Source organism: Stegostoma tigrinum, chromosome 11, assembly GCF_030684315.1.
Source record: "Stegostoma tigrinum isolate sSteTig4 chromosome 11, sSteTig4.hap1, whole genome shotgun sequence".
Lineage (NCBI taxonomy): Eukaryota > Metazoa > Chordata > Chondrichthyes > Orectolobiformes > Stegostomatidae > Stegostoma > Stegostoma tigrinum.
In genome coordinates this window covers 54,964,347-54,990,276 of record NC_081364.1, presented here as the reverse complement: position 1 = coordinate 54,990,276, position 25,930 = coordinate 54,964,347, and the positions used below count along the sequence as shown (strand labels likewise).

General features: G+C 40.0%; 1 protein-coding gene and 1 long non-coding RNA gene across 12 annotated transcripts in view; one reads left to right on the top strand and one right to left on the bottom strand.

Moving 5' to 3' along the window:
• Positions 1-6,057, top strand: part of LOC125460242 (uncharacterized) — an 84,490-nt gene extending 78,433 nt beyond the window's left edge. Inside the window, exon 3 of the long non-coding RNA XR_007249226.1 lies at positions 5,701-6,057. This is a non-coding gene — a long non-coding RNA (uncharacterized LOC125460242). The remainder of the gene's footprint in view (positions 1-5,700) is intronic.
• Positions 1-25,930, bottom strand: part of bsnb (bassoon (presynaptic cytomatrix protein) b) — a 468,557-nt gene that overhangs the window by 129,343 nt on the left and 313,284 nt on the right. For all 11 annotated transcript variants that reach the window (XM_048547454.2, XM_048547450.2, XM_048547451.2 and 8 more), the window contains 3 exons: positions 14,726-16,865; positions 13,438-14,333; positions 2,398-2,476 (listed from right to left, as the gene is read on the bottom strand). In XM_048547454.2, the coding sequence (XP_048403411.2) occupies positions 2,398-2,476; positions 13,438-14,333; positions 14,726-16,865 (3,115 nt within the window). The remainder of the gene's footprint in view (positions 1-2,397; positions 2,477-13,437; positions 14,334-14,725; positions 16,866-25,930) is intronic.

Below are 25,930 nucleotides of genomic sequence, written 5' to 3'. Positions count from 1 at the left end.
AAAAGAAAGGCCAATCAGAAAGGGTTTGTTGCAAATTATCACCAACCAAATGTCAAACACTTTCTTGTATCCTGTGCAAAGTAGATGTGCAGTGAACTGATCATTGTAGCACTGGATTACTGGATGTTGTGCCTGCTAAGGAGGTGTGATCTGAAGGAAAAACAAAGAATTGGGTTGGATCAGGAATAGAACATAGAACATAGATAGTGAATGTCAATACTGTGCAGCAGGAGGAAGAAAAGCAGATCTCCATGATACCCTGAAATAATGGAAAAAAGAATGAATGAGCCATCAGCTGCAAGTATAGTTTGAAACAGACATCGAGATAGCCAGGCACATGGCCCTTAATTTTTAAATTCTTAATTACTGGAAAAGGTCTGTTTTCAACCACTCTTTTCCATCCTTTCCTAAGATAAAAAACGCATATTGTATTTGCCCCAATCTTATTCTTCTAAAGAAAAAAAATGTTATTTTTCAATTCATTTCAAATCTGAACTAAAGTTTCCCCCCAGCAGGCAACATTTTAGTTAATTTGACAAAAATATGAAAGAACCGCAGATATTTAAAACCTGAAACATAAACAGAAATTGCTGGAAAGTCTCAGCAGTCTGGCCGCATCTGTGGAGAGAAATCAGTTACTGCTTTGGGTCCAGTGACCACTCTTCTGGCCCTTGTGCATTCTGAAAAAGGGTCACTGGACCAAAACATTTAACTCTGATTTCTCTCCACATATGCGGCCAGACTTGCTGAGATTTTCCAAAAATTTCTGTTTTTGTTCTAGCCAGTCTGCATTATTTTCTTGCCTAAGTCTCAAAACCTCTTCGGTAGTATAAAATCCTGTTCTTTAAAATTCCTCTACTTGAAATTGTATTAAGATGTTAAAGTTACTTTGGCTTATCATTGCCTCTTCAATTTTAAATTTTATACCTCAAGATATAAACTAGAATTCAAAGAGATATTTTTACAGCCTCATCAATCTGAGGTACTGTCTTTCATTCCCTGCCTCTAAACGTTCTGCTTTTCCACAGTCTGACCCATCGTGATTCAGAATATACTGATTATTTACATATTATTATTAGCATGATTATTCCTGCTGCCTCCATTTTATCAATATCCTAATATAGCTTCCTAAAGCTGTAACTTCTGTTTGGTATCATTGGCAACTTAAAGTTAACATTTGTTCTAGACATATATTTATATTAATAATGTTCAAAGTGAATAGAAGTGGTTACAGAATGGAAGAATACAGAACACCTCTACCCATTGCTCATTTACTACCACTCAGAAAACTTGGCATCACATATCATGTTTGCTCATTTCCATCAAATATGTAATCAATTTGCTATTCTTCCTAAATAGCCCATGTCCCTTCCCTCACAGCATGCTTTTTATTGAAGGTGAGGAAGAGGGGGAAGGGATGAGTTCCCGATCAGCTATCACTCTGTTAAGCATTTTTCTTCGAATATATGCCTTTCTCCCTTCTTTTGATCCATTCTTCAGGCATCAATCCAATCGGGATATTGCTGAGAAAATAATAGCATTTGATCAGAACACACCATTATTAATCTGCAAATCAGACAGTAACTTGCTGCAAGGAAGAAACAGCCCCAGTGACTTGCGAATTTTCACTAGTTGTTGGCTGATTGGAACTGATCCATGGTGACTTGTGCTCAATTTTCCTGTCTTTTTTTCACAAAGCTGCAACATTTTCACTTTATTTGCAAATTAAATTTGTCACAGGAAGTCAAGTCTTGTAATTAGCAGCGTAAGTACTTTAACAGTGATAAGGAATAGTAATGATTATCACGTAATCTCTCTTGCTCAGAAGCTAAACCATTACATAGGAATTTTGTTCTTTGAGATTGTGAATTGTTTTAGATGTTTAAAAAGTTCCATGATTAAATTAATCTTTTTCTTCTACTTCCCATGCAGCGTGATACTCCTTCTCAATACAATTTTATTTCCTGTCTTTATTTATTTTTCAGTATCTGAGAAAAAATTACATTAATTCCCTCTAATTCACCTTCCTTCTTAGTCCTCCGTCTGCTTACGCTTCAACTTTTGTAAGTAAGGAGATACACTGCCTATTGTCACCAAGATTCTGCTGCCCTCTTGGGATTGATAACAGCTCACATTTCCAGCAACCTTACGGGCAATAAGCTTTTAAAGCTTGATGTATAACTATACATCCAACAGAGTACATCACAATGCTTTACAGCAGTAAAATATGATCTTTTTACTTTTCAATATTCAATGGTAATCCCAATTTCCAAACTGAGCTACAACATCTCAGCGTTTCCTTTTAATGAAGATAATCACAATTCCGGAGTATATGTGAACATTCTCCCTTTCGACTAGAATTGGTGTTTTGACGCATCTTAGAGCCAGGAAACATACCCGCTACATGAGCAGCTTGCTGTGGCGCAGTTGCTTGTTTCACTGCAGGTTTTCCAGTGGTTGTCTGACCTGGCTTTGTCTGGTAATAAAAAGGAGAAGAAACAGCCATTAGAAAACATTGTCTACAATAGAAAGAACATCCATTCATGTAGTCCTTTCATGACATTAATCCTAAACCACTTCATAACCAGTTCAGACATAACAAGGTATTACAACAGTAATGAAATAATGCCCAGGTAATTTTCCCAATGATATTGCATGATGGATAAATATTGGTCAGAGCATCAGGAAGAAATGTCTTTTCTGAGTTGAGCTAGGGGAAGATTTATATTCAATTGAAAGGGCAGACGATATAAAAGATTACCACCTCCAATTTTTCATGCTCCCTCAGTATTGCATTGGAATAACAACTGGATCATGATCTCAGACCTCCGGGTAGCACTTGAACACACAACTTTGTGACTGAGAGGTCAGAGTGGTATGCTAGAGTCATAGAGATGTAAAGCACTGAAACAGGGACGTCGATCCAACTCATACATGCCAAACAGATATCCTAAATTAATCTAGTCCCATTTGCTAGCATTTGACCCATATCCCTCTAAGAGCTTCCTATTCATATACCCATCCAAATACCTTTCAAATGTTGTAATTGTACCAGCCTCTGCCACTTCTTCTGGCAGCTCATTCCATACATACACATCACAGTCTGCATGAAAAATCTGCCCCAAGGTCCCCTTTAAATCTTTCCCCTCTCACCTTAAACCTATGCCCTCTAGTTTTGGACTCCCTCTCACGGGGAAAAGACCTTGTCTATTTACCCTGTCCATGCCCCTCATGATGTTATAAACCTCTATAAGGACACCCCATCAATGTCCAACGATCGAGGAAAAATAGCCCCGGCCTATTTGGCCTCTTCCCATAGCTCAAACCCTCCAACCTTGGCAACATCCTTGTAAATCTTTTCTGAACCCTTTCAAGTTTCACAATATCCTTCCTATTGAAGAGAGACCAAAATTGTGCACAGTATTCCAAAAGTGGCCTAACCAATGTTCTGTACAGCTGCAACATGACCTCCCAACTCTTACACTCGATGCACAGACCAAAAAAGGCAAGCACACCAAATGCCTTCTTCACTATCCTATCTCCCTGTGACTCCATTTTCGATGAACAATGAACCTGCACTCCAAGGTTTCTTAGTTCAGTAACACTCCCCAGGACCGTAACATTAAGTGTAAAATTCCTGTCCTGATTTGACTTTTCAAAATGCAGCACCTCACTTTTATCCAAATTAACATTCATCTGCCACTCTTCGGCCCATTGGCACATCTGAGAAAGATCCCATTATAGTCTGAGGTAACCTTCTTCGCTGTCCACTACACCTACAATTTTGGTGTCATCTGCCCACTTACGAACCATACCTCATTCATTCACATCCAAACCATTTATATAAATGACGAAAAGCAGTGGACCCCGTACCAATCCTTGTGGCACACTTCTGGTCACAGGCCTCCAGTCTGAAAGGATCCATCTGAGGATCATAAATGCATTTTCATCTTTCACGCACTTTTGCATAGACACACACGCACACACGCGCTATAGGGCAACAAATCAGTTCAGTAAAAAAATAGAATTTGCAGACTTTCAAAAATGTCAAATGAAAGTTCAGTTTAACATCAAATCTGAATCATTGCAAATTTCTATCCAATGCATTCCAAACTTTATTGTGTTACTGAGCCAAAGTCAACACTCCAGTGATATACAGAACTTGCAATTCTGTTAATTTTTGTCCCTGCATTACTGAAGAACATGTTCGTCTTACAGTACAATAGCAGTATATATTTCAGCAGAAGAAACATGTAGCCTGTAACTCTCCAGTGTGCCTTAGCAAGTAATTAGGAAAGCTAATAGAATGTTATCATTGATTTCAGGGCAAACTGAACAAAAAAAAGTATGTTATGCTTTAGTTATAGAGGGCACTGATCAGACTACATCTCATGCACTGTGTGCAGTACTAGTCACTTTATTTAAGGAAAGATGGAAATGGAAGACGTTGTTCAGAGTAGTTTTATCAGACTAATACTGAAATGGGCCAAGTGTTTTAGGAGGGAAGGTTGGATAGACCAGGCTTGGATCCATTGAAGTTCAGAAGAATAACAGGGGACTTAAGTGAAACATGTAAAATCATAAAGAGTATTGGCAGGATGGATGTGTACATGATGTTTCCTTTTATTGGAGAATCTAGAATCAGAAGTTACTGTTTAAAAAAAAGAATTGCGATTTATACAGAAATGTGGCAAAATTTTTTCTCACAGAAAGTCATGTATCTTTGAAACTCTCTTCCTGAAAAGTCGCTAAAAGCAGAAACCTTGACTATTTTTGAAGCAGAAGTGGATGGATTCTTGGTAAACATGGGGGTGAAGTATTAACAAAGGTTGAGGGAAAATTGGATTTGAGGTTATAATCAGATCAGTCACGGCTTTCTAAATGTTGGAGAAGTCTCGTTGAGTCAAATGACCTACTCCTGCTCCTTTGCCATACGTGGTACTGTTGTTGCAAGAATCAAAGCTAGCATGACATAAATAGTACAGTATTTTCACAGAATATGCTCAGTAACAACTTCTGCAACTCTTCTACTTGGGTGAATATTCTGTGACAAATTTGTCAGATCCTCAATGAAAAGGCACCATGAATTCTATTATTTATATTACTTTCTTGAGTCTTTTTCCAGTTGAGTGAATTGTACCAGCTCTTTCTAAATGAACTAACCAATATTGCATTTAGCTGTTTTTACTGGGAATTGGTTCTTCATGCCCAGTTGTCTGCAAGGAAAAGCTCACCTTCCAACTGGTACACCAGACCTTTGTATCTCCTCTGTCAGAGCAAAGGCATTCAAACACATGCTAACAAAATAATCATAGTTCAGCATCTGAAAGAAATTTAGCAGCATTCTAACTTAGATCTGCAAGTTACACTGGAATGTTTAAAATCATTTCAGCCTCTGGAGGCTGAAGGAATCAATAAAAACAAGCCCTACAGAAGTTTTAATCAGCCAACCAATAGATTTCTCAATCAGTTAACAAGATATGCCACTTCAAGACGACAAAAACTTGCTGCTGAAATGAGGTAGCCAGCTTAAACTAGTTACATCATCTGGCCAGCAGCAGTTGGGTATAATTGTGTATATGTGATTATATTAGTATCAACTATAATTGAACTTGCGTGATGGCTGCGGAGGCATGAAGGTAGGAGAGTTAAAGCAAGCGGCAGCAGTTTTTTGACATTTTATTACATTTTTCTTTCAAGATTGCTTGGACGGATTGAAGTCAATCCCAGCTGCTGCAGATCTGGTGAAGAAAAATGGCCTGGGCAGGAACACATGTGACAAATTAATCTACCTCGTCCATCTCATATGCTGACCAGCTTGCCGGGCAGTTCTACTTTCATTCTGTACATTCGGCACAGATAAAAGGATTAATTCTGGAATTTCAGGCACACTTTAAAATAATTCAATGACATGGATGAAATCTGCCAAGAGATTGCTCAGCCGTGTGCATTTATTGATTTTAGTTATCACTCTATTGGACAGTGAAATTATTGTTTAGCCTTGCAGAACAAATGTACGATCATGTATGGGCTGGAATTTTTATTGTAAGGCAATGAAACATTAAAGGGTTCAAAGAACACAGTGTCACTGCCTTGTTCTAATTCCCTATCCCAACAGAATAAATAATGAATTCCTTTTATGTGCTATCACTGCATAATCAGTTACTTTATTTTCTACAGTGTAATGAGAAATGAATTTTATTTTACAAAAGAGGAATGAAAAAAATCTGATGGTTCAATACTACAGCAACAGTTCAAATGTAAAGATCAGGCCTAAGTCTTTATACCGCATGATTCATAATCAAGGGTCAATTCACTCATGGCTCCCTTGAAAGCATTACTTTCTCAGCACAGTTTTCACAACAGTGATACATTACAGTTTTTCTTTGAAGGCCGTAGATGACATCTGACATGGCTCTCAGTACAGTGGCATGACAGCTTGTGCTCACACGAGTATCTGCTTGGTATTTACTTCCACTCAGATTGATTTCATATCTTGGTCCTGGGAGCCAGATTCTCGTCCAGTGTTAATAGGACCATGCCTCCACCTTTGCCTTTCTGCAAATCCTATCAAAATGTCAAATAAGCCTGAATTTTCAATTCGTAGCCCTGGTCACTTGATATAATGGCTTTCAGTTAATATGCACATATTTCTATTGCATCCTCAATTGATCTATCTTATTCTGAATACTATACAGCTTTAATTTTATCTTAGTAGAAATCTACCGTGCTCTGCCATTTCTATGTTCTTCCTCTGCTCATCATAGTCTAGTTATTATTATCCTGACTACTGCCTTGGTTTTTCAATGTAATTTTCAAAACTTCCCCACACTTGCATTCTCCGCAAATTTCCATAGCCCCAGTTTTCTTGATGATTTTGAAGAAGGCACTAAGTACTTTGTAGTCAAGTTCACAGATGATACATGCAAAAGTGGGAATGGAAGTTGAAGGGGAAGACACAGAAAGAATGCAAAGTCACTTCAATAGGTCAAGTGAACGGTCAAAATTTGGCACATGGAGTATAATTGAGGAGACTGTAATGTTATCCACTTTGATAGGAAGGATAGAAAACAAAATATCATTTAAATAAAGAGACACCACAGTATGATTTTAAAGAAAGAGATCTAGATGACATTATTCACACAGCACAAGACTTCAGTGTGCAGACACAGCAAGTAATTTGGAAGCAAAATGAAAGATGCATTTTGTTCCAAAAGGGATGTCATTCTAAAGAAGGAAATATTGCTATGACTGCTCTCAGCATTGCTGAGACCACACTTAGAGTTCTGTGTATGATTTTGGACACCTCATTGAGGAAGGGAGATACTTGTACAGGAAGCAATTCAGATCAGATTTTCTAGATTAATCCTTGAGGTGACCGGGTTGTCTTAAGAGGAATAAAATGAGCAGGTTTGGGTCTATATCACTTAATGTTTAGAGGTGTGAGAGGTGATCTTAGTGAAACAAATAATATTCTGACAGAGCTGGACAGGGAAATGCTATCACATATGTATGCAAGGTTGAGATAGACAAATTTTTGAACTACAATCGAGGAGAGTCAAAGGTCATGGGAAGCTTGCAGGAAGGTGAAGCTGAGAACAAAATCGTATCAGCCATGATTTTATTACACAGCATAGCACACTCAAGGGCATTCTGGCATACTCCTGCTCCTATTTCTTACATTATGTAACCTGTATATGTAAATCCTTCAGTTTCATAATAAATGTCTTTCAACATTGTGTAGCACAAATATTCAGGAAATAATTTGACTTGTAAGATGCACATTGAAAAATAAGTATGCACATATTATTTGTCTGGTGAATGAATATGTCAAGTACTGATAAGGGCCCTGCTGACACAAATGTGCTTAAATGTTGAAGAAAGACTGGGCTCAGCTCACCATAGTAGGTTACAATCCCAAGTGATATGAAAGATTCAATGTGCTTATTTGTGACAGGCTTTTCAGAACATTTAGTCAAACCTGGTAAAGGGAAAGTTGCCTTAGTTTGACTGGACTGTAGGCAGCTCACTCAGTATGAATTTGAAGAATTTAGTGATGTGAGTAAAAATCAATAACACCATCTACTTTGAGAAATTAGACCTCACCAAATTTTGCTGAGCAGGAGTTAACAGGTATACATCAATCTTGTTGTTTGTATTGTAGTCTGGGGCCAAGTACAGTGAATGAGCAAGGACACCTTGCTATCTTTGAATAACTGCAGGGTCCTCTGTACATGTTGTACAAAATTGACATGTTTGCCAAATTCATTGTCTCACTAGAAGTTGAAATGAAATTGGACATCAGCACAATGTCATTAACCTTGGTCTCTGCCAGCCATGAGTTTACAGTCTTAAACTCTTAAAATCAGTCTTAAAATCATTGATATAAATTTGAATATTGGGCAACATCGGAGTCAAATACCATCTGAGAGTGAGGCAAGGAACTCTATTAAACATAACAACGAGTAGGCGGTATGTTAGATATTCACAACATTATTTTCTCCAATCAGACTCATTTGATATTCAGTACAGTGGGGAAAAAATATCTCAAATTGGTTTTAATGAGATTCATTTTCATGGTGTGTTATAACGTTCAACTGCTACTGTTTCCCTAAATGATTTGGAACATATGAGCATTTGGCGTAGGAATAAGATTTGGCTATTTTGCCCTTTAGAACTTGTCCAAACATTTAATGAAATCATGGCTGAGCTGGTTGTGATCTCAGCACCACTTTCCTGTCTGCTACCCATAACTTTGGGCTCCTACCTCTATTAAAAATCTATCAAATTCAACCCTGAATAAATTTAAAGATTCAGTTTGCAGTACCTCTTAGGAAGAGACTGGCCCTCAGAGAAAACAAAATCCTGTTCAAATCTGTCTTAAGAGAGCAACCGCTTAATTTAAACTATGTTCTCTAGTTTTAGTCTCACTGACAAGTCACAACATGGTCTGGTTATCCATCCTGCCCCGTTATGTAAACATCTTATACATTTCAATAAGATCACATTGCATTATTTCAAACTCTGCCTGTTCAATAGCTCTTCATAAGAAAAGCCCTTCAATGCAGCAAAACGTCAAGTAATGCTGCTCTGAACTGAGTCCAAAGCAGTTGTGTTTTTCTCAAAGGGACCAAAATTGTAACAAAAAGTACTCCGGACATGTTCTTACCTATACCCTCTATAGTTGCAGTAACACTTCCCGACTTTTATCTTGCAATCCTCTTGCAAGAAGCAGAAACATTCTATTTGCCTTCCTAATCACTTGCTGTGGTTGCATGCGACCTTTTAGATTCATGCACCAGGAGCCTACTCTGTACTACCGAGTGCCTTTCTATTTAAACAGTATGTACTTTTCTATATTCCTGCTCAATTGGGCAGGTTTATACAGACCCATTTTATACATCATTGACCAATTTTTGCCCACTCAGTTAATCTATCGATATCTCTTTGTGGACTCTCACCTCCTCCTGACAACTCACTTTCCGACATTGGCAAATTTAGCTACCGTATGTTCAGTCCATGAATCCAAATCGTTGAGAGAAATAATAAATAGCTAAGGCTCCAGCCCCGATCCACGTGACACTACTTGCAGCTTGTTCAAAAAATACCCATTTGTCCCTAATTTTTGCTATCTGTTAGCGAAGCAACCCTTTATCCATGCTTATGTTACCCCCCGCACCATGTACTTTATCTTGTGCAACAAACTTTATCATCTTATCAAATGCCTTTTAGAGATCCAAGTACATCACATCTACCAGTTACTCTGAGTGTCAACTCTAGAGATTAATGGACCGCAATTTCCCTTTCACAACAACATGTCAGCCTTTCCTGATTACATTATGGTTTTCTAAGGACCCTCTATAACCTTCTCAATAATGGATGTTAGCATCTTTTCACATGTGAGACTAACTGGCCTATAGTTTCTTGCCTTCTGCTTCAATACTTTTTTGCATAAGGTTGGTGAATCTGCTATTTTCTAATTTACTGGAACTATGGGATCTAATGAATTTCAGAAGATTATCACCCTATGTATCTATTATCTAGACTTCCACTTCTTTTAAGACTTGGGGACACCAGTTATCCAGTCCTGGAGATTTGTCAGCCTTTAGGTCTAAACATTTTCTAAGTGCCTTTTCCCCTGTGATGCTCTTATTTACAGTTCATTCTCTTTGTCACTTGAGTTTCAATCATCTTTCAGAACCATTCTCAGTTCCAACTTTGAAGGCAGATGTAAAATATTGTTCAAAACATTCTCTATTTTTTTGCTTAGCAAATTCCCCAGACTCTCTCTGGATGACCAACAGTAGCTTGGGATACTATTTTCCTAGTCAGATATTTGTGAAAACTCTTATGATCTCTTTTTAAAATCTCACTTCCTCTCAGGCTCTGCTTGTTGCACGTTTAGTATCCTATATTAAGCCATTCTTTGTTGGTTCATAAATTCTGTCCAATTCTCTGACTGACCAGCAATGTTTAGAGATTTGTACTGTGTTTCTTCTGATTGAATTATAACATTAACCAACACAACACAATGCTTGACTTACTTATTAGCATGAATCTTTTCTAATAACCTTTCTTTCACACTGACATAATCTTGACTGAATGATGTTAAATATTTCCTTACAAGTCTACTATGGCAGCTCTACAGAACCATAGAATGTTACGGCACAAAAGGAGGCCATTCAGCCCATTTTTCCAGCACCAGTTCTATTATCTCATGCCAATCTCCCACCTTTTCCCTACATCCCTGAATATCATTTCTCTCCAAACGATCATCCAATGCTCTCTTGAATGTCTCAGTGAAACTAGTTGCACCACATTTTCAGGCAGTGCAATACATACCCTAACTCCCTGCCATGTGAAAAAGCTTCTTCTCACATCACCCTTGCTTTGTTTGCGTAACACTTCAATGCAAATTCCTTTTTATTTGCTAACTATTCTGTTTCCCTTCAAATGAACTCAAATACAACATTCATGCCATTTGTCATTTGTGCTTTCTGAGGTGCATACCTCCAGCTTTAAATCAGAATTTATATAGAATTTATACAGCAAGCAGTCAGGGTCGGGATTGCACTATCTGAGAATGTGGTGGAGGTAGTTTCTTTGAAGACAGAGTTTAAAAACAAACTGCACTGCAATGCGGAACAAGTGGTGGAGTAAGACTGGCTAAGCAGCTGTTACAGAGAGCCAGCATGGATACAACAGACCAAACAGCCTCCTTCTGCACTGAACTTTTATGAACCGACATCTCTTGATTCCTTTTGCTGCCTAAAAGTGAAGTGACTGATGGTGCAGCGATGAAAGATTAAATCTGTGAAAAGAGGGAGGCTGAATAATTTAAGTATTTTACTCATTTGGAGGAGCAAACTATGAAGGGCAAGGAGCTATGAAACATGCTAGATCTTTGGTGCAGGGATAATGGGAACTGCAGATGCTGGAGAATCCAAGATAATAAAGTGTGAAGCTGGATGAACGCAGCAGGCCAAGCAGCAGATTTTGTGCTCCTGAGATGCTGCTTGGCCTGCTGTGTTCATCCAGCTTCACACTTTATTATCTCAGATCTTTGGTGCAGTTCAGCTCTACTGTCAAGCAAATTTAGGTATTGGATTTATTTAGACAATTGCTTTTTGTGTAGAAAAGATATATTCCCAACTTTACTTAATATGTAGAATTCCTTGCTTTAATGTCCAAGATCGCTCAGAAGAATTATTTATCACCAAAGCACAACTTCAAACTAAGAGTCTTCATGCAATTTTCACTTGATTAAATCTCGGGAATAATAAAATACGCTTGACTGCCTTACCCTACAACCGATTAAACGGCCAATCACATTTAAGTATTCACACAGGCAGTAAAGTAGGAAGGTACAGGTACTGACTCTGTAACTTTTAATTTACATTTTTAGATGGTGATAGGGGCTAAATAATAATGATTGGATTCAAACAGAAGCAAATATGCCGTACAACCTTAAAAATGTTGCGGTTTTAATTATTGAGAAAAATTTGAGATTTTACAAATGCAAGTATAGTTTTCAGGGGCAGAGAGGTTACTTTAGAGAAACTATGGGATTTGTACACTATATAGTCTCCTTCATTTGACTAGCCATAACTTTTCAAAAGATTTTTTGAAACACAACTTCACAGAATAAAAGTGGGAACTTTTATCAATTTGCTGATTATTTAGTGATGGCAATCTGGTTGGTCGGAATGACGGAGGGCAATGGGGGCTGCATCCTCTACAGTGCATTTTTTGAGAGCAGGGGACTGCTAGGAATAACTTCTGAATTGCCATATTACATCGTGCAGATGCGGAGAGTCCTAAAGTTGCTGTTTCACCCTCATTACAGACCTAGGTACATGCCCTTTCAAGCACCCAAATTAGCTCCAATCATTAAAAATCTAACCTCAATTTGGCAACTGCATTTCATTTATCAGTGAGTTGAATTTCTCTTTTTGGCAATAAAGTAATCACAACTTGCTGTCAATGTTATTAAAACTAGCAGAAAAATGTAGTAAATGTTACTTTGAAAAGAAAAAATAAAGGGAATGATTGAAGTTTTATCTTAAAGGCTGAAGCAAAGCTCTTTTTGGAGCTGAATAAAACTTATGTTTTTGTTTCCACACCCATGATCATTACGATATAGAAGTACAAGGGTGGCAAACACATGGCAATGCCACCACCTGCAAGTTCCCCTCTCGCCACTCACCAAAATATATTGGATAATAAAGTGTGGAGCTGGATGAACACAGCAGGCCCAGCAGCATCTCAGGAGCACAAAAGCTGACGTTTCGGGCCTAGACCCTTCATGATTGTTTACTTCAATGTCACTGACTAAAAATCCTCCACAACAGCTTTATATGTCTACGTACAGCACACAGTCCGTACAGATTCAAAAAGGCAGATTACCACCACCTTCTCAAGATGGCCAATAAATGCTGAACCAGCCAATGATGCCCACTATCCAAAAAAAAACTGTATACTTAAAATCTTTATATTTAAAAGTTATTTAAATTTTCATATCCAGAAGTTGTCCAAACTGGAAGGAGTCAGACTTGATACCAAAACAGAATTGAGCGATACGTGTATGGGTGTCACTAACAGCACTGATGAGCATGTATCCCTCAGTCAGGGAAATGAACAGCTACTGTTCCTGATCCTGATCCTGATCCTAGAGTATGACTCTTGTCAGTTCATTTATCCACCATCCAAGACTGGGCTTGATAACGTAATAATGTGACGACCCTCTCTATCTGGAATGCTAAAGTGGGTGTGGTACAGGAACGTTGCATCATCTGAAGAATAGTGCATGTAGTATACCATTACGTCCGTGGGAAAAGGTCGGGGGGGGGGGTACTAAATGCAGGAAAAAAAAATGTATTGCGTGATCCACCTTGAGTGTGTTTAACCCTGACAATTAGAACCATGAATAAAAATTACCGTGGTGGTGGCAGGTCTCGTCTGTGCCTGTTGTGCCTGTGGCTGGGGTTGTGTCTGGGGCTGGGGTTGACCTGCTGATTGCTGAAGACTTTGCTGCCGCGGCTGTTGTTGCTGTTGTTGAGCCTGTTGTTGCTGTTGTTGAGGTTGCTGCGCCTGTTGTTGTTGAGGTTGCTGCAGTGCCTGTTGCTGTTGTTGAGGTTGCCGCAGTAGTACCTGCTGTTGTTGCTGGGCGGGCCCTGGATGTTGCTGTTGCTGAGGCTGGGCTTGGCGTGGTTGCTGCTGCTGCGCTGGCGCTGCTCTTTGCTGCGATGGTGCAGGCCGTGCCTGCTGCTGGGAATGGCTCCTCGACGAGGCAGGCTGGCTGTGCTGGACCCGGCCTTGTTGCTGAGGAGATTCCGACTGTCTTCTGGCTGCCTGTTGCTGCTGCTGTGAATGCTTCTGTGACCGGGACGGCTCAGCTTCCGGGTGATGCCCAGATGCCCGAGGCTGGGTCCACTCGGCAGAAGCCAAGTGAGGGTCTCGTTGGGACCTCTGCTCGGCCGATTGGCCTCTCCTCTGCGAAGGCTGCTGAGCGTATTGCCGGGATTCTTGGCGGTGCTGCTCTTTCGGATGCTGCCTTGACGGCTTGCGGGAAGGCTCATCGGCGGCGTGGCGTGAAGAGTGGCGGGCCGGCTCTCTGTACTGGTACGCAGGCTGCTTCTGGTGATCCTTTGAGGAGTACCGTGACTGGGAGCGCTCTGCTTGCTGCCAGCTCTCGTCCGCCGGTGCCTCCTCATAGTTGTGGCGCAAGTGGTTTCGGTGGCTGCGCCTCTGTGCTGAAGGCTGTCCACCGTAACGCCTGGAGCGCTCCTTCGGCTTTTCGAACCAGTCTGTTTCCTCTTGGCCCAAGTGATAGGCTTCAAAAACCAAAAACACATTACAGTCACTCTGTTCTCCTGCGGTAACCATGCAAAGGATCAGTGCAGGCAGCTTGCCACATGCAGGGAGCTCCAGGACAAGTAACTCGACAAACAGAATAGACCAACAAAACACATCACTGAACATACATACTACCAACAGAAATAATGAGCTGTGCAGCATGCTAAAAGTGGTTTTAAAAAGTGCATACAAAAGGGTAAAGGCACACGCCAATCAATTAGGCTTTAACCTTGTACGAATTAAGTCTGTTTTATACATGCACAAATTTACACTGTTGTAAAGCTGTTTCTTTCTGTTGGAAACTTTGAACCGAACATGCTTTGTAAATGATCTGTGTTAAGTTGATGAGATCACCAGTGACATTCGTTACCTTCACTGTCAGAAACAGCACAGTGCATATCATCCATGACGTAACCATCGTCCTCTCTGTAGGCGTGGCTACGTGATGACTCCTTCACATCCTGAACATCAGGCAGGGAGTGGCTGGAGCCAAATTGGGATCTACTATCTACAGTGTTTGGTGGGAGGGATTCTCTAGACGTCCGTGCCACATGCATCTGGTTTCCCATAGGACTCAGAGGACCTTCCTCTTCAGATGCATTGGGTTTTATTGGAGCCCGGCCTCGACTATGGCTCGTTCCTATCTTTTGAGACCTCTCCATTGTGTCTCTTTCATAAGATTTACTTCTTGGGCTTGCTGCTTCTTTGCCTGCTTTTTCCATTCCATACATTGAAGATGACCTTGATCTGTTGCTATTGCTGTATCCTCTCTCTGAATCTTCCATTGCTTCTCTACTAATGTGACCAGAATATCTCTGCTGGTCATAAATATTTTTCTTGAGACCGTATGTTATTTCGTCCTGAAGTTTCTGCGCCCTAAGGATTACATTATTTCCTGCAGCTGTGGTTGTGACAGTATATGAAGCAAAATCAGATTCCACGTCTTTGGCTTCTTCTATCGGAGAAAACTTGGAGATTTTCTGTTCTATGTTTTGCTTTCTGTGTTTGCTGCGCTTGCTAGATACTACAGCAGGAGCCATTTGTTTTGATGAATGCTTTTGAGGCCCATACGAAGAGTTGTGCTTGTCTGTGCGGGAAGAATGTCTGTGATTGTTATCTGCATAGTAATATCCACTCGAAGAATTTGATATTCTACTATGGCTATCAGAATTCCTTTGGTACCCATTCTTCCCTCGATGGTCTGATATCTGGACGTCGTACATGTCTTCCTCTGATTCATCATCCACTTTATTGTAAGCATGTGTTCTAGTGGAGCTGGTTGACTCTTGGAAGTCGTTTTTCTCTTTAGCATGCCTTGAACTACTATGTTGAGCAGGCTGATCTACTTTCTGGCTTTCTGTTGCTGAGGTATTCTCTTTGGTCAATTCACTGATATCATCGATCATAACATAATTACGAGAAACATTGTGCTCCAGGTTTGTATACAGAGAGTCAGCTGAATAGTTAGTTGAAGGACTTTCTATTGCATTTCCACTATCAGTAACTCTCACATCTACATTTTTATACTGGTCATAGCTGTTACTCATTGTTGTGGTTGTGTAAATTTTGTCTGTTGCAGTCGCAGAAATAATTGCATCTGGATTAACAATCACTTCATAATTGGTGGGTATTTTCTGTTCAAGATCTGCTAATGATGTTTGCCTAGGTTTCTGATGTTGTGACAGGATGTTTGTCTGTTGCTGATACTGAGCATTATGACCAGACTGAAATGAAGCCTGGTTTGTATAAGTGGCAGGAGCTTGGTACTGGTTCGATGGTTGAAGTCCAGTTACATTCTGTAAACTACCGTCAGTCTGGTAGTTTGTGTTCTGGGGATATGCATGTGGCTGAAAAGTGTTCTGAGAATGTAAAGTGGAGTGAGACTGAAGATTGCTTTGGGACTGGTAAGTGTTGGGAACTGGGTACTGAGATGGCTGATAACCTGCAGTTTGGTAATTTGTCAAACCCTGAGGAGTGGCCTGTGATGGAGGGTACTGAGATGATGTAGTTGGGTGCTGTGACATTGAGTATTCAGAATACTGATTAACTGGGGCAGTTTGTGGCCTAGCTAAGACATTTTTGCTATTATACGATGGTATTCGGATATTATTGACTTCACTGTCTGACATATAGTCTCTGTCTTCTCCTAAGCCTCGCACATAGCCCACGTCTCGCTTTGTTGGTTCTTTGACAAAGGTTTCTTTTCTACGATTAATTCCCAGTTCGATGTAACGAAGCTTTGCATCAATTTCCTTTTCTTCTTCATCAAGTTCTGCCTGTTTCTTCTGCAATTTGTTTGATTCTTGCTCCACTTTCTCTAGCTCATGGCTGATATCCTTAAGGAGTCTATCGCGAGTGACTTGGTCAGGTAAAGTTCCCCGTTTCCGGGGTAGGGAGGTTCCAAATAGCTGTGGATGAAGTTGTGTACTGCTATGTATTATTTCTTCAGGTGGAGGACTAGGCAAGGTTCTTTTCACTTTCTTCGTAGTGCTCTGCTGCCAATTTCCAATCTGAGAAAACAAAATTGTACATTTTCAATGCCACTGAGAAGAACATTGTGTCATTTGGTATGAATTACTTACTTTCTGAAAAGGGCAAACATACACAGAGATCCTCCTAAAATCAAGGCAGTTATCTCATCGAATTAAGCTTGATCAGCAGGCAAGGTAAACTATTTCATTTGGACTTACTCTATAAATGTATAACAAAGTCTATCTGCAATTTTAAGCGAGACCACCAAACTAAATTTTAAGTATCAATATAAAATGCATGGGTTGGAAGCATGTTCCCTCGCTGTGGACTCAACCTAAAGAAAATCACAGAGAAACATTTTTGGGCTCCTACGTCAGCGAAAGTCTTTGTAAACTTGTAAATCACAATCTAGAAGATGAAATCAGATGTTAAAGTACAATGGTATTAAGAGGTGTATTTTATCCTTTTTTTTTAAACAAAGACAGTTTGAGACAGAGTTGCTGTAATAATGGCTCTCTCAGAGGCTATGAGTTTCCCAGCTGTGGAAAAAGTCAGTTGGGGTGGTTTACAGAAGGCGTATAAGGCACAGCTTTTGGAATTGGCAGACAAGCTAGAGTTGCCTTTGTTCATGTAACAAGGGGAGGTAATTTCAGCAATAGCTCGACATATACACCATTGCCAAAAATACCATTGGAATCTTTTGAAATAGCCAAAATTCAACGGCAAATGAAGCAGCTTGAATTAGAGCCAATGGCACGGCAAAATGAAAAACAGACAAGGAAAAAGAAAGAGAAAAGGAAATGAAACAGTTTGAATTATGATTGAAAGCAGAAGAAAAATAAAGAGAGAGAGAGAGAAGAAAGGGAGCAAGAGTGAGCTTTTGAACTTTGGAAGTTGGAACTGAAAACTGAAAGTCGAATTAAAATGGAGCAGGTAGATGCGGAAAGGTAGGAGTAGTGATGAGGACAGTGATGGAAAGCAGTCTTATCATAGCCAAAGACCACTGGCGATCCATTTATATAGGTTGCGGCATTGGCTATGTTTGACAAGAAGGACATAGAAGCATTTCTCAACTCATTTGAGAAAGTGGCTAACAAAAAAAATGGCTGGTGACCATGTGGGTATTGTTGATCCAAACAAAGTTGGGTACGTCGAGCTAGTGAGGTATTTGCATCACTATCCAAGCAGGTATTTTGGGAGTACCATGAGGTGAAAAAAGCCATCTTAGATGAACTAGCTGCCAGAAACCTACAGACAATGTTTTAGGAATTGAAGGAGGGAACCTGGTCAAATTTATATTGAGTTTCAAAGAATCAAACAAGGTAACTTTAATAGGTGGATAAAATCGATCAGACATTTGGCGCTCTTACACCCACAATTATTTTGAAGAAGTTCAAAAATTCACTTCCTGAAGTAGTGAGAACTCATATGGAGGAGCGAGTTAAGACTCCAAGATTAGCAGCAGAAATGACAGATAGTTATGAATTGGTCCATAAATCACTGTTTGGCTTCAGATATAGAACACAGAACATAGAACAATACAGTGCAGAACAGGCCCTTTGGCCCTCGATGTTGCGCCAGCCTGTGAACTAATCTAAGCCCATCGCCCTACGCTATCCCATCATCATCCATATCCATCTCCAAGGACTGTTTAAATGCCCCCAATGTGGCTGAGTTCACCACATTGGCAGGCAGGGCGTTCCACATCCTTACCACTCTCTGAGTAAAGAACCTGCCTCTGACATCTGTCTTAAATCTATCACCCCTCAATTTGTAGCTATGTTCCCTCGTACAAGCTGATGTCATCATCCTCCGAAAAAGACTCTCACTGTCCACCCTATCGAATCCTTCTGATCATCTTGAATGTCTCTATTAAATCCCCTCTTAGCCTCCTTTTCTCCAATAAGTACAGACCCAAGTCCCTCAGCCTTTCTTCATAAGGCCTTCGCTCCAGACCAGGCAACATCCTGGTAAATCTCCTCTGCACATTTTCCAATGCTTCCACATCCTTCCTGTAATGGGGTGACCAGAACTGCACGCAATATTCCAAGTGAGGCCAGACTAGTGTTTTGTACAGTTGCAGCAAGGCATCATGGCTCCGGAACTCAATCCCTCTACTAATAAAACTTAATATACCGTAAGCCTTGTAACAGCACTATCAACCTGAGTGGCAACTTTCAGGGATCTATGTACATGGACATCAAGATCCCTCTGCATGTCCACACTACCAAGAATCTTTCCACTGACCCAGTATTCTGCCTTCCTATTATTCTTCCCAAAGTGAATCACCTCATATTTATCCGCATTGAACTCCATTTGCCACCTTTCAGCCCAATTCTGCAGTTTATCCAAGCCTCCCTGCAACCTGCAAGATTCTTCCACACTATCCACCACTCCACCAACTTTAGTGTCATCTGCAAACTTACTAACCCATCCACCTATGCCTGCGTCCAAGTCATTTATCAAAATGACAAACAGCAGTGGTCCCAAAACACATCCTTGAGGCACACCACTAGTGGCCTGACTCCAGGCTAAATATTTTCCATCAACCACCACTCATTGCCTTCTTACAGAAAGCCAGTTTCTAATCCAAACTGCTAAATCTCCCTCAATCCCATGCTTTCGTATTTTCTCCAATAGCCTACCATGTGGAACCTTATCAAAAGCTTTACTGAAGTCCATGTACACCACATCAACTGCCCTACCTTCATCCACTTACCTGGTCACAAAACTCAATGAGGTTTGTGAGACATGACCTGCCCTTGACAAATCCATGTTGACTATCTCCAATCAAATTGTTGCTTGCTAGATGATTATAAATCCTATCTCTTATAATCCTTTCCAAAACTTTTCCTACAACAGACGTAAGGCTCACAGGTCTATAATTACCTGGGTCGTCTCTACTGCCCTTCTTGAACAAGGGCACAACATTTGCAATCCTCCAGTGTTCTGGCACTAAACCTGTAGACAATGAGGACTCAAAGATCAAGGCCAAAGGCTCCGCCACCTCCTCCCTAGCTTACCAGAGAATCCTCGGAAAAATCACATCCAGCCCAGGGGATTTATCTACCTTCACACCTTCTAGAATTGATAACACCTCCTCCTTACTAACTTCAATCCTTTCAATTCTAGTAGCCCATAACTCAGTCTTGTCCTCTACAATATTCTCCTTTTCCTGAGTGAAAAAGATGAGAAGTATTTATTTAGCACCTCTCCGACCTCCATAAGGTCCACACACAACTGCCCACTTCTGTCTTTGACTTGCCCTATTCCTACCCTGGTCATCCTCTTATTCCTCACATACCTGTAGAAAGCTTTAGGGTTCTCCTTTATTCTACCTGCTAATGTCTGCTCGTGTCCCCTCCTTGCTCTTCTTAACTCTCTCTTTAAATCCTTCCTAGCTAATCTGTAATTCTCCATCGCATCATCTGAGCCATCTCGTCTCATCGTCACATAAGCCTCCCTCTTCTGCTTAACAAGAGATACAATTTTTTTCGTAAACCACAGTTTATTTATCTTACCGCTTCCTCCCTGCCTGATAGGGCCACACAATATCTGTACCTTAAACCAGCCCCACATTTCGATTGTCCCCATCCGCTGAATTTTGCTACCCCATTCTATGCTTCCTAAGTCTTGCCTAATCACATTAAAATTGCCCTTCCCCCATCTATAACTCTTGCCCCCGTGTTCTTATCCCTTTCCATTGCTAAACTAAACATAAGCGAATTATGGTCACTCTCTCCAAAGTGCTCACCTAACACTAAATCAAACACCTGTCCTGGTTTGTTACCAAGTACCAGATCCAGTGTGGCCTCCCCTCTTGTCGGCCCTTCGACGTACTGTGTCAGGAAACCGTCCTGTACAAGGCTATGAATTTCAATCCGTGAGGGATAGAAACTGAGGAAAAGAGATATCCTCAGGTGGTAAGGGAAAAGGAGATCTCATTGGAAATAGTAAAGATAGTTCACCATAATTTACAAAGGAAACCCACACAGGGGGAAAGAGAAGTGTAGGAATAAAGCGTGGTTTGTTTCAACCCTGATAGTTTGATCGCTTGAATGGCGTCAGAATGCCTTACATTTGCCTGTAAAAATAAGAAAAAAACATGGGATATAGGCTATCTTGCTCATACATTTTGAGGGGATTTGGTCTGGTCCATAACACAAAAAATGCATATAAAATGTCAATAAATATTCAAATATATGGATAATATTGTACCCAAATTTACACAGTCATCAAGCGCAACAGAAACAAACTAAACTTGTTAGCTAGAGGCACATCCACGATCCATATACTCAGACACTTGGCTTTCAGAATAGAAACTATAAAATCTGGCTATTTCCCACAAGCTATTTTGGTTCAGAAATGGAGTCAAAGTTCAATACTGAAATGTGACTTTCAAATTAGTAAAGTCTCACTTATTGTGGCAAGGTCATATGAACAGGAGTAGGCCTTTTCAGCCCATTAAGCCTAATATGCCATTTAGCCAGATCATAGTTAACCTGCTATCTCAGTACCAACTTCCCGCACCATCTCCTTATTGATCATTAATGTTGTATATTTTATTTAATCCTGTTCTTCTTTGCATTGTATTGCAAAAGCAGTCCTATTCTTATCTCCGATTTGCAATTTTTCTCAAAACTGCATGTTTAATTATTGCAGTTATCAACATTTTCATTGTCAAGCCTCTTTACTATTATTTGACATGAAGAAGGGCATGTTTGTGACCCCCTTCATAGCTTTTTCCAATTCTCCATTAATACAACATGAATAGTAGCCAAGCTGTTGATTCATGGCGAGGAACGCCCAATGTGCTTTATCTGTCTCACATGGCCAGCTGTGATGCCTCAACCATATCAAGAAGAATCCAGAACTGAAACTCTCAAGTTTAGCAAGACGGCAGCATTAGGGAAAAAAAACGCCGTAAATACCAAAGTATTTCCAATTTGCAAAGGTTTCTTCCAGGGATATTCAGGGTTTTAAAGAAAACAGGCAAATAAATTACAAGGAGTCTAGAGCCATAATTTTGCAAAGAATTATAGATTTAGAATTGTCTCTTTAAATTGCAATATTGCAAATATATTTCAAAAGGCAAATTATAGATCTAACAGCTGCATTCGGAAAGTACTAGAATCTGTATTTAAGTGTGAGACTGAGGGCTGAGGGAACTTGAGTTGATTGGAGACAGCCAATTTGAATTGTACAGGGTAGGTCATGTCAAAAGACTTAACTGAACTTTTTGAGGGATAAACTTAAATAATAGACTGTGGAAGGTCAATGAATGTAGTTAATATGAATCTCCAAAAGACATTTGGTAGAGTTTCATGTGAGAGGCTGTAAACCTTAATTAAAGGTGATGACGTTAAAGACAATGAAATTCGAAGATAAAGACAATGAAATTCAGGGCAAATTATTGACCTGGATAGTAAATTTGCAAAGCAGTAGATGGATGACAGACAGAATGGCCAATGGCAGCACTTTCAAATTGAAAGGAAGAAACTCATAGTGTCCAACATGGATCTAGCTGGGGATTCAATTATTCATTCTGTTTAGCACTGACTTAGATAACTTGACAGCTTATACAAATCTGCTGATCACTTAAAAGATAGGTAGTATTCTAAGCAATGTAGTCAGTACAGTGAAGTTATAAACAGATCTTGATGGATTAACTGACTGAGCAAAACTACGGAGTTATTAGTTGCTTCACTGAGCTGACTGGTTTTCATGCAAATGTCTCATCTCCATTCAGTGCTCTCTAGCCTCCGTTGAAATGCTATTGTTCTGACCTGCTGTGAATATACATGTCTGTCATGGTGGGTTGTCTTGTTTCTGGTGTTATACTATAGTGGTATGTGGTTGGGGTCTCTTTCAACATGTTTATTTATTGCACTGGTGGTTTAAAACCTCGTGCTTGTCTTTCTCTTGCTTGTCCTAGTACTGTAACTTTGTCCCAGTCAAACTAATGTCCTTCTATGTCGGAGCATATTGAAACAAGTAAGAGTTGGTCATGCCATTTTGCTGCGAATTGGTGTTCATATACTCCATTCCTGATCGGAAAGGCAGTCCCAAGTATTTTTGCAGAATCACTGAATTGTTATGGCACAGGAGGAGACCAGTTGGCCCATCATGTCTACATCAGGTTTTCAAATGTGCATCATTACCTCGTGTCAATCTCCGATTTCTCCCCATATCCTTGCACACTATTCCTACCCCAATAATCATTCAATAGCCTCTTGATTGCCTCAGTTGAGTTTGCTTCCACCCGATTTCCAAGAAGTGTATTCTATGCTCAAACTACTTGCTGAATGAAAAAGCTTTTCCTCCCATCACTCCTGCTTCTTTTGCACTTTTAAAAAAAAAACTATACCTCTCATTCTTGTTGCTTTTATGAGCAGGAATAGTTTCTCCCTATTTAATCTATCCAACCTGCTCATAATTTTGAAAACCTCTATCAAATTTCCTCTCAGTTCTCCAAGGAGAACCATCCTCAACTTCATAAATCTATCCTTATAACTGTACTTCCTCATTTCTGGAACCATTCTTATAAATCATTGCTGCACTCTCTCCTGCATTCATATCCTTCCTATAATGCAGCATCAACAAATGTATACAATATTCCAACAGAGATCTAACACGTGTCTTGTACAAGTTCAATATCAACTCTTTGCTGTTTTATCCTATGCCACTATTAACAAAGCCAAGGGCACTGTATGTTTTATCAACTCCTCTCTCCAGTCATTCATTTTTGAATGGTAGACTACAAGATCCCAGTGGAGTTGCCACGAGTTTCAGTGATCAATGTATACATATCACTATAATGAAATAGTGAGGTTCAAGAGCAACTGAAAGCCTTGTGGAATTTTAAATTTCACAAACCAGAAGCTGAATTATAAAAAGATTTATTTTTGCCATACCTTTAAATATCCTTTGCCAGATAAGTATGATCCTAGGCATTACACCTTAGAAAGTAGTTAGTGGCCTTGGAAAGATTGAAGCACAAATTGATCAGAATGTAACCTGAGCTCCAAGACTGAAGTTGTGTGGAGAAATTAACCAGGATGGTCTTGTATCCCTTCTCATGTGGAACCTTAAGGGATGGTTTGATTGAGGTTTTATAGGATTTTGAAAGGATTCAATATGGAAAATAGAGGGACACTTTTTGAAAAATGCATTCATCCACAGATGTGGGCATCACTTGCTAGGGCAGTATTTATTGCCCAGAGGGCATTTAAGGGTCAATCACATTACTGTGGGTCTGGAGTCACATATTGGCTAGACCAGGTAAGGATGGCAGATTTCCTTCCCTAAAGAACATTAGTGAAGCATTTGGATTTTTTTTCACAGAAAATCGACAACAGTTTCATGGTCATCATTAGTCACTTATTTCTAGATTATTATTGAATTCAAATTCCACCATCAGCCATGGAACAATTCAAACCCAGGATCTCTGGATATGACTTGGGTTTCTGGATTAATAGTTTAGAGATAATACCACTAGGCCACCTATCCTTCTCCCACTGGTGGGTCAGTCAAGGATGACGGAAGATAAGATCAGAACCAGGCCCATCAGCTTGGGAAGAACTTCTTCATGCAAAGGGTGATAGAAGCATAAAATCTCAAACACATCTAGCAGAATCTTCACAGCCCCTGAAAAATGTGGGCAATGGCAAGAAAGTTGGGAGAATTGTGTCAGATATCCAACAAGGAGCTTCCCAAAATTGAGACCAAAAGGTTCCATTTTCAACAAAATGTTCAATGACAAGTTGAGGTTCTCACCATTGAGCTGTTTCAGGCCTACTTGAATGGGTTAGTGTGCATCAAGATTTTCATTATTATGTCAACTCATCTCATTGACATGCAGTTTCCCATTCTCTCACCCACTGGATAGGATCTGGATGGCAATAAGTCCCAACATCAAAATCAGAGCAGTAACTTGGTAACTCAAGCTTGCCACTTCCTCCTCTGGCTGTCCATCCCATGGCATGCTCCATGGGCAGCAACGGCACTCAAATCCTCCAGGTCCCTCTTGGCAAAACAGAAATGCTGACTTCCCTCTGCCCGACTTCACCAATACTTTCCTGCAGCATCGGGAAAGCGGGTAACCTAATCAAAGAACTCTCCCACCCTGGTGAGAATCTCTTCCATCTGGCAGAAGATATACAAGTTTGTATGCACAAACGAACAGATTCGAGAGCAGCTTCTTCCCCACTGTTATTAGATTTTTGAATGGACTTCTTTAATGTTAATGTTGATTTCCCTCTACGTCTTCTCTGCAGCTGTTACATTACATCCTGCACTCTGTTCTGTTACCCTGATGCACTTGTATAGTACATTCTGCCTCTTACGTGCATAAGACAACTATTTTACTGTACCTGACAGTAATAAATTAAATCAAATCAAACAAGTGGTGCAATTGACAAGAACCGCGCAGGATAGCCACAGACTGCCAGCATTTAGCTAGGTGCACAGCTGGACGATAAACATGTTGCTGGTGCCAGGAATCAGAGGAGTTCCAAGTAGCAACTACTACTTTTATCTGCAGCCACTGGGCGACTACTACATGTGTACTGCTGTTAGGAGTGATGCAGAGGTAATGAGGTGGGTTTGGGAAGTTGACACATGAAAACATGCTGGATCTTGAAGAGAAAACCCTTCCATAAAACTGACCACAACAAACACTGCTGAGTTCTGGTAAATTTCAGCCCTTTAGAATACTCATCCATGAGGAGTTTATGCAATGATGCATTCACATCACACTGAAAATAGCTGACAAAAGCAATATATGACAGTGTTTTGTGCATTCCTTTACTCCTATTTTGGTGGCATTGAAAGATCAGGAAAGCAGAGTTTGTTGCATGACAAAAATCTGCAGTATCTCAGCCATGTAGCCATTCTTAATACATGAATCTTTCAAACACATCAGAGGATAATAGTTGTAATTTGACTGAAAAATTACATTTCATGATAGAAAATGCTAGAATACTCTTGCACTTGGAAGCTTTTCATGATCTTTCGTTCCCAGCCAAGTGGTAATGAAATTACTTGTTATGCTCCATCTCCCGTTCTGACAAAAACAAAATCACGCAATGATTCAGCACACAAT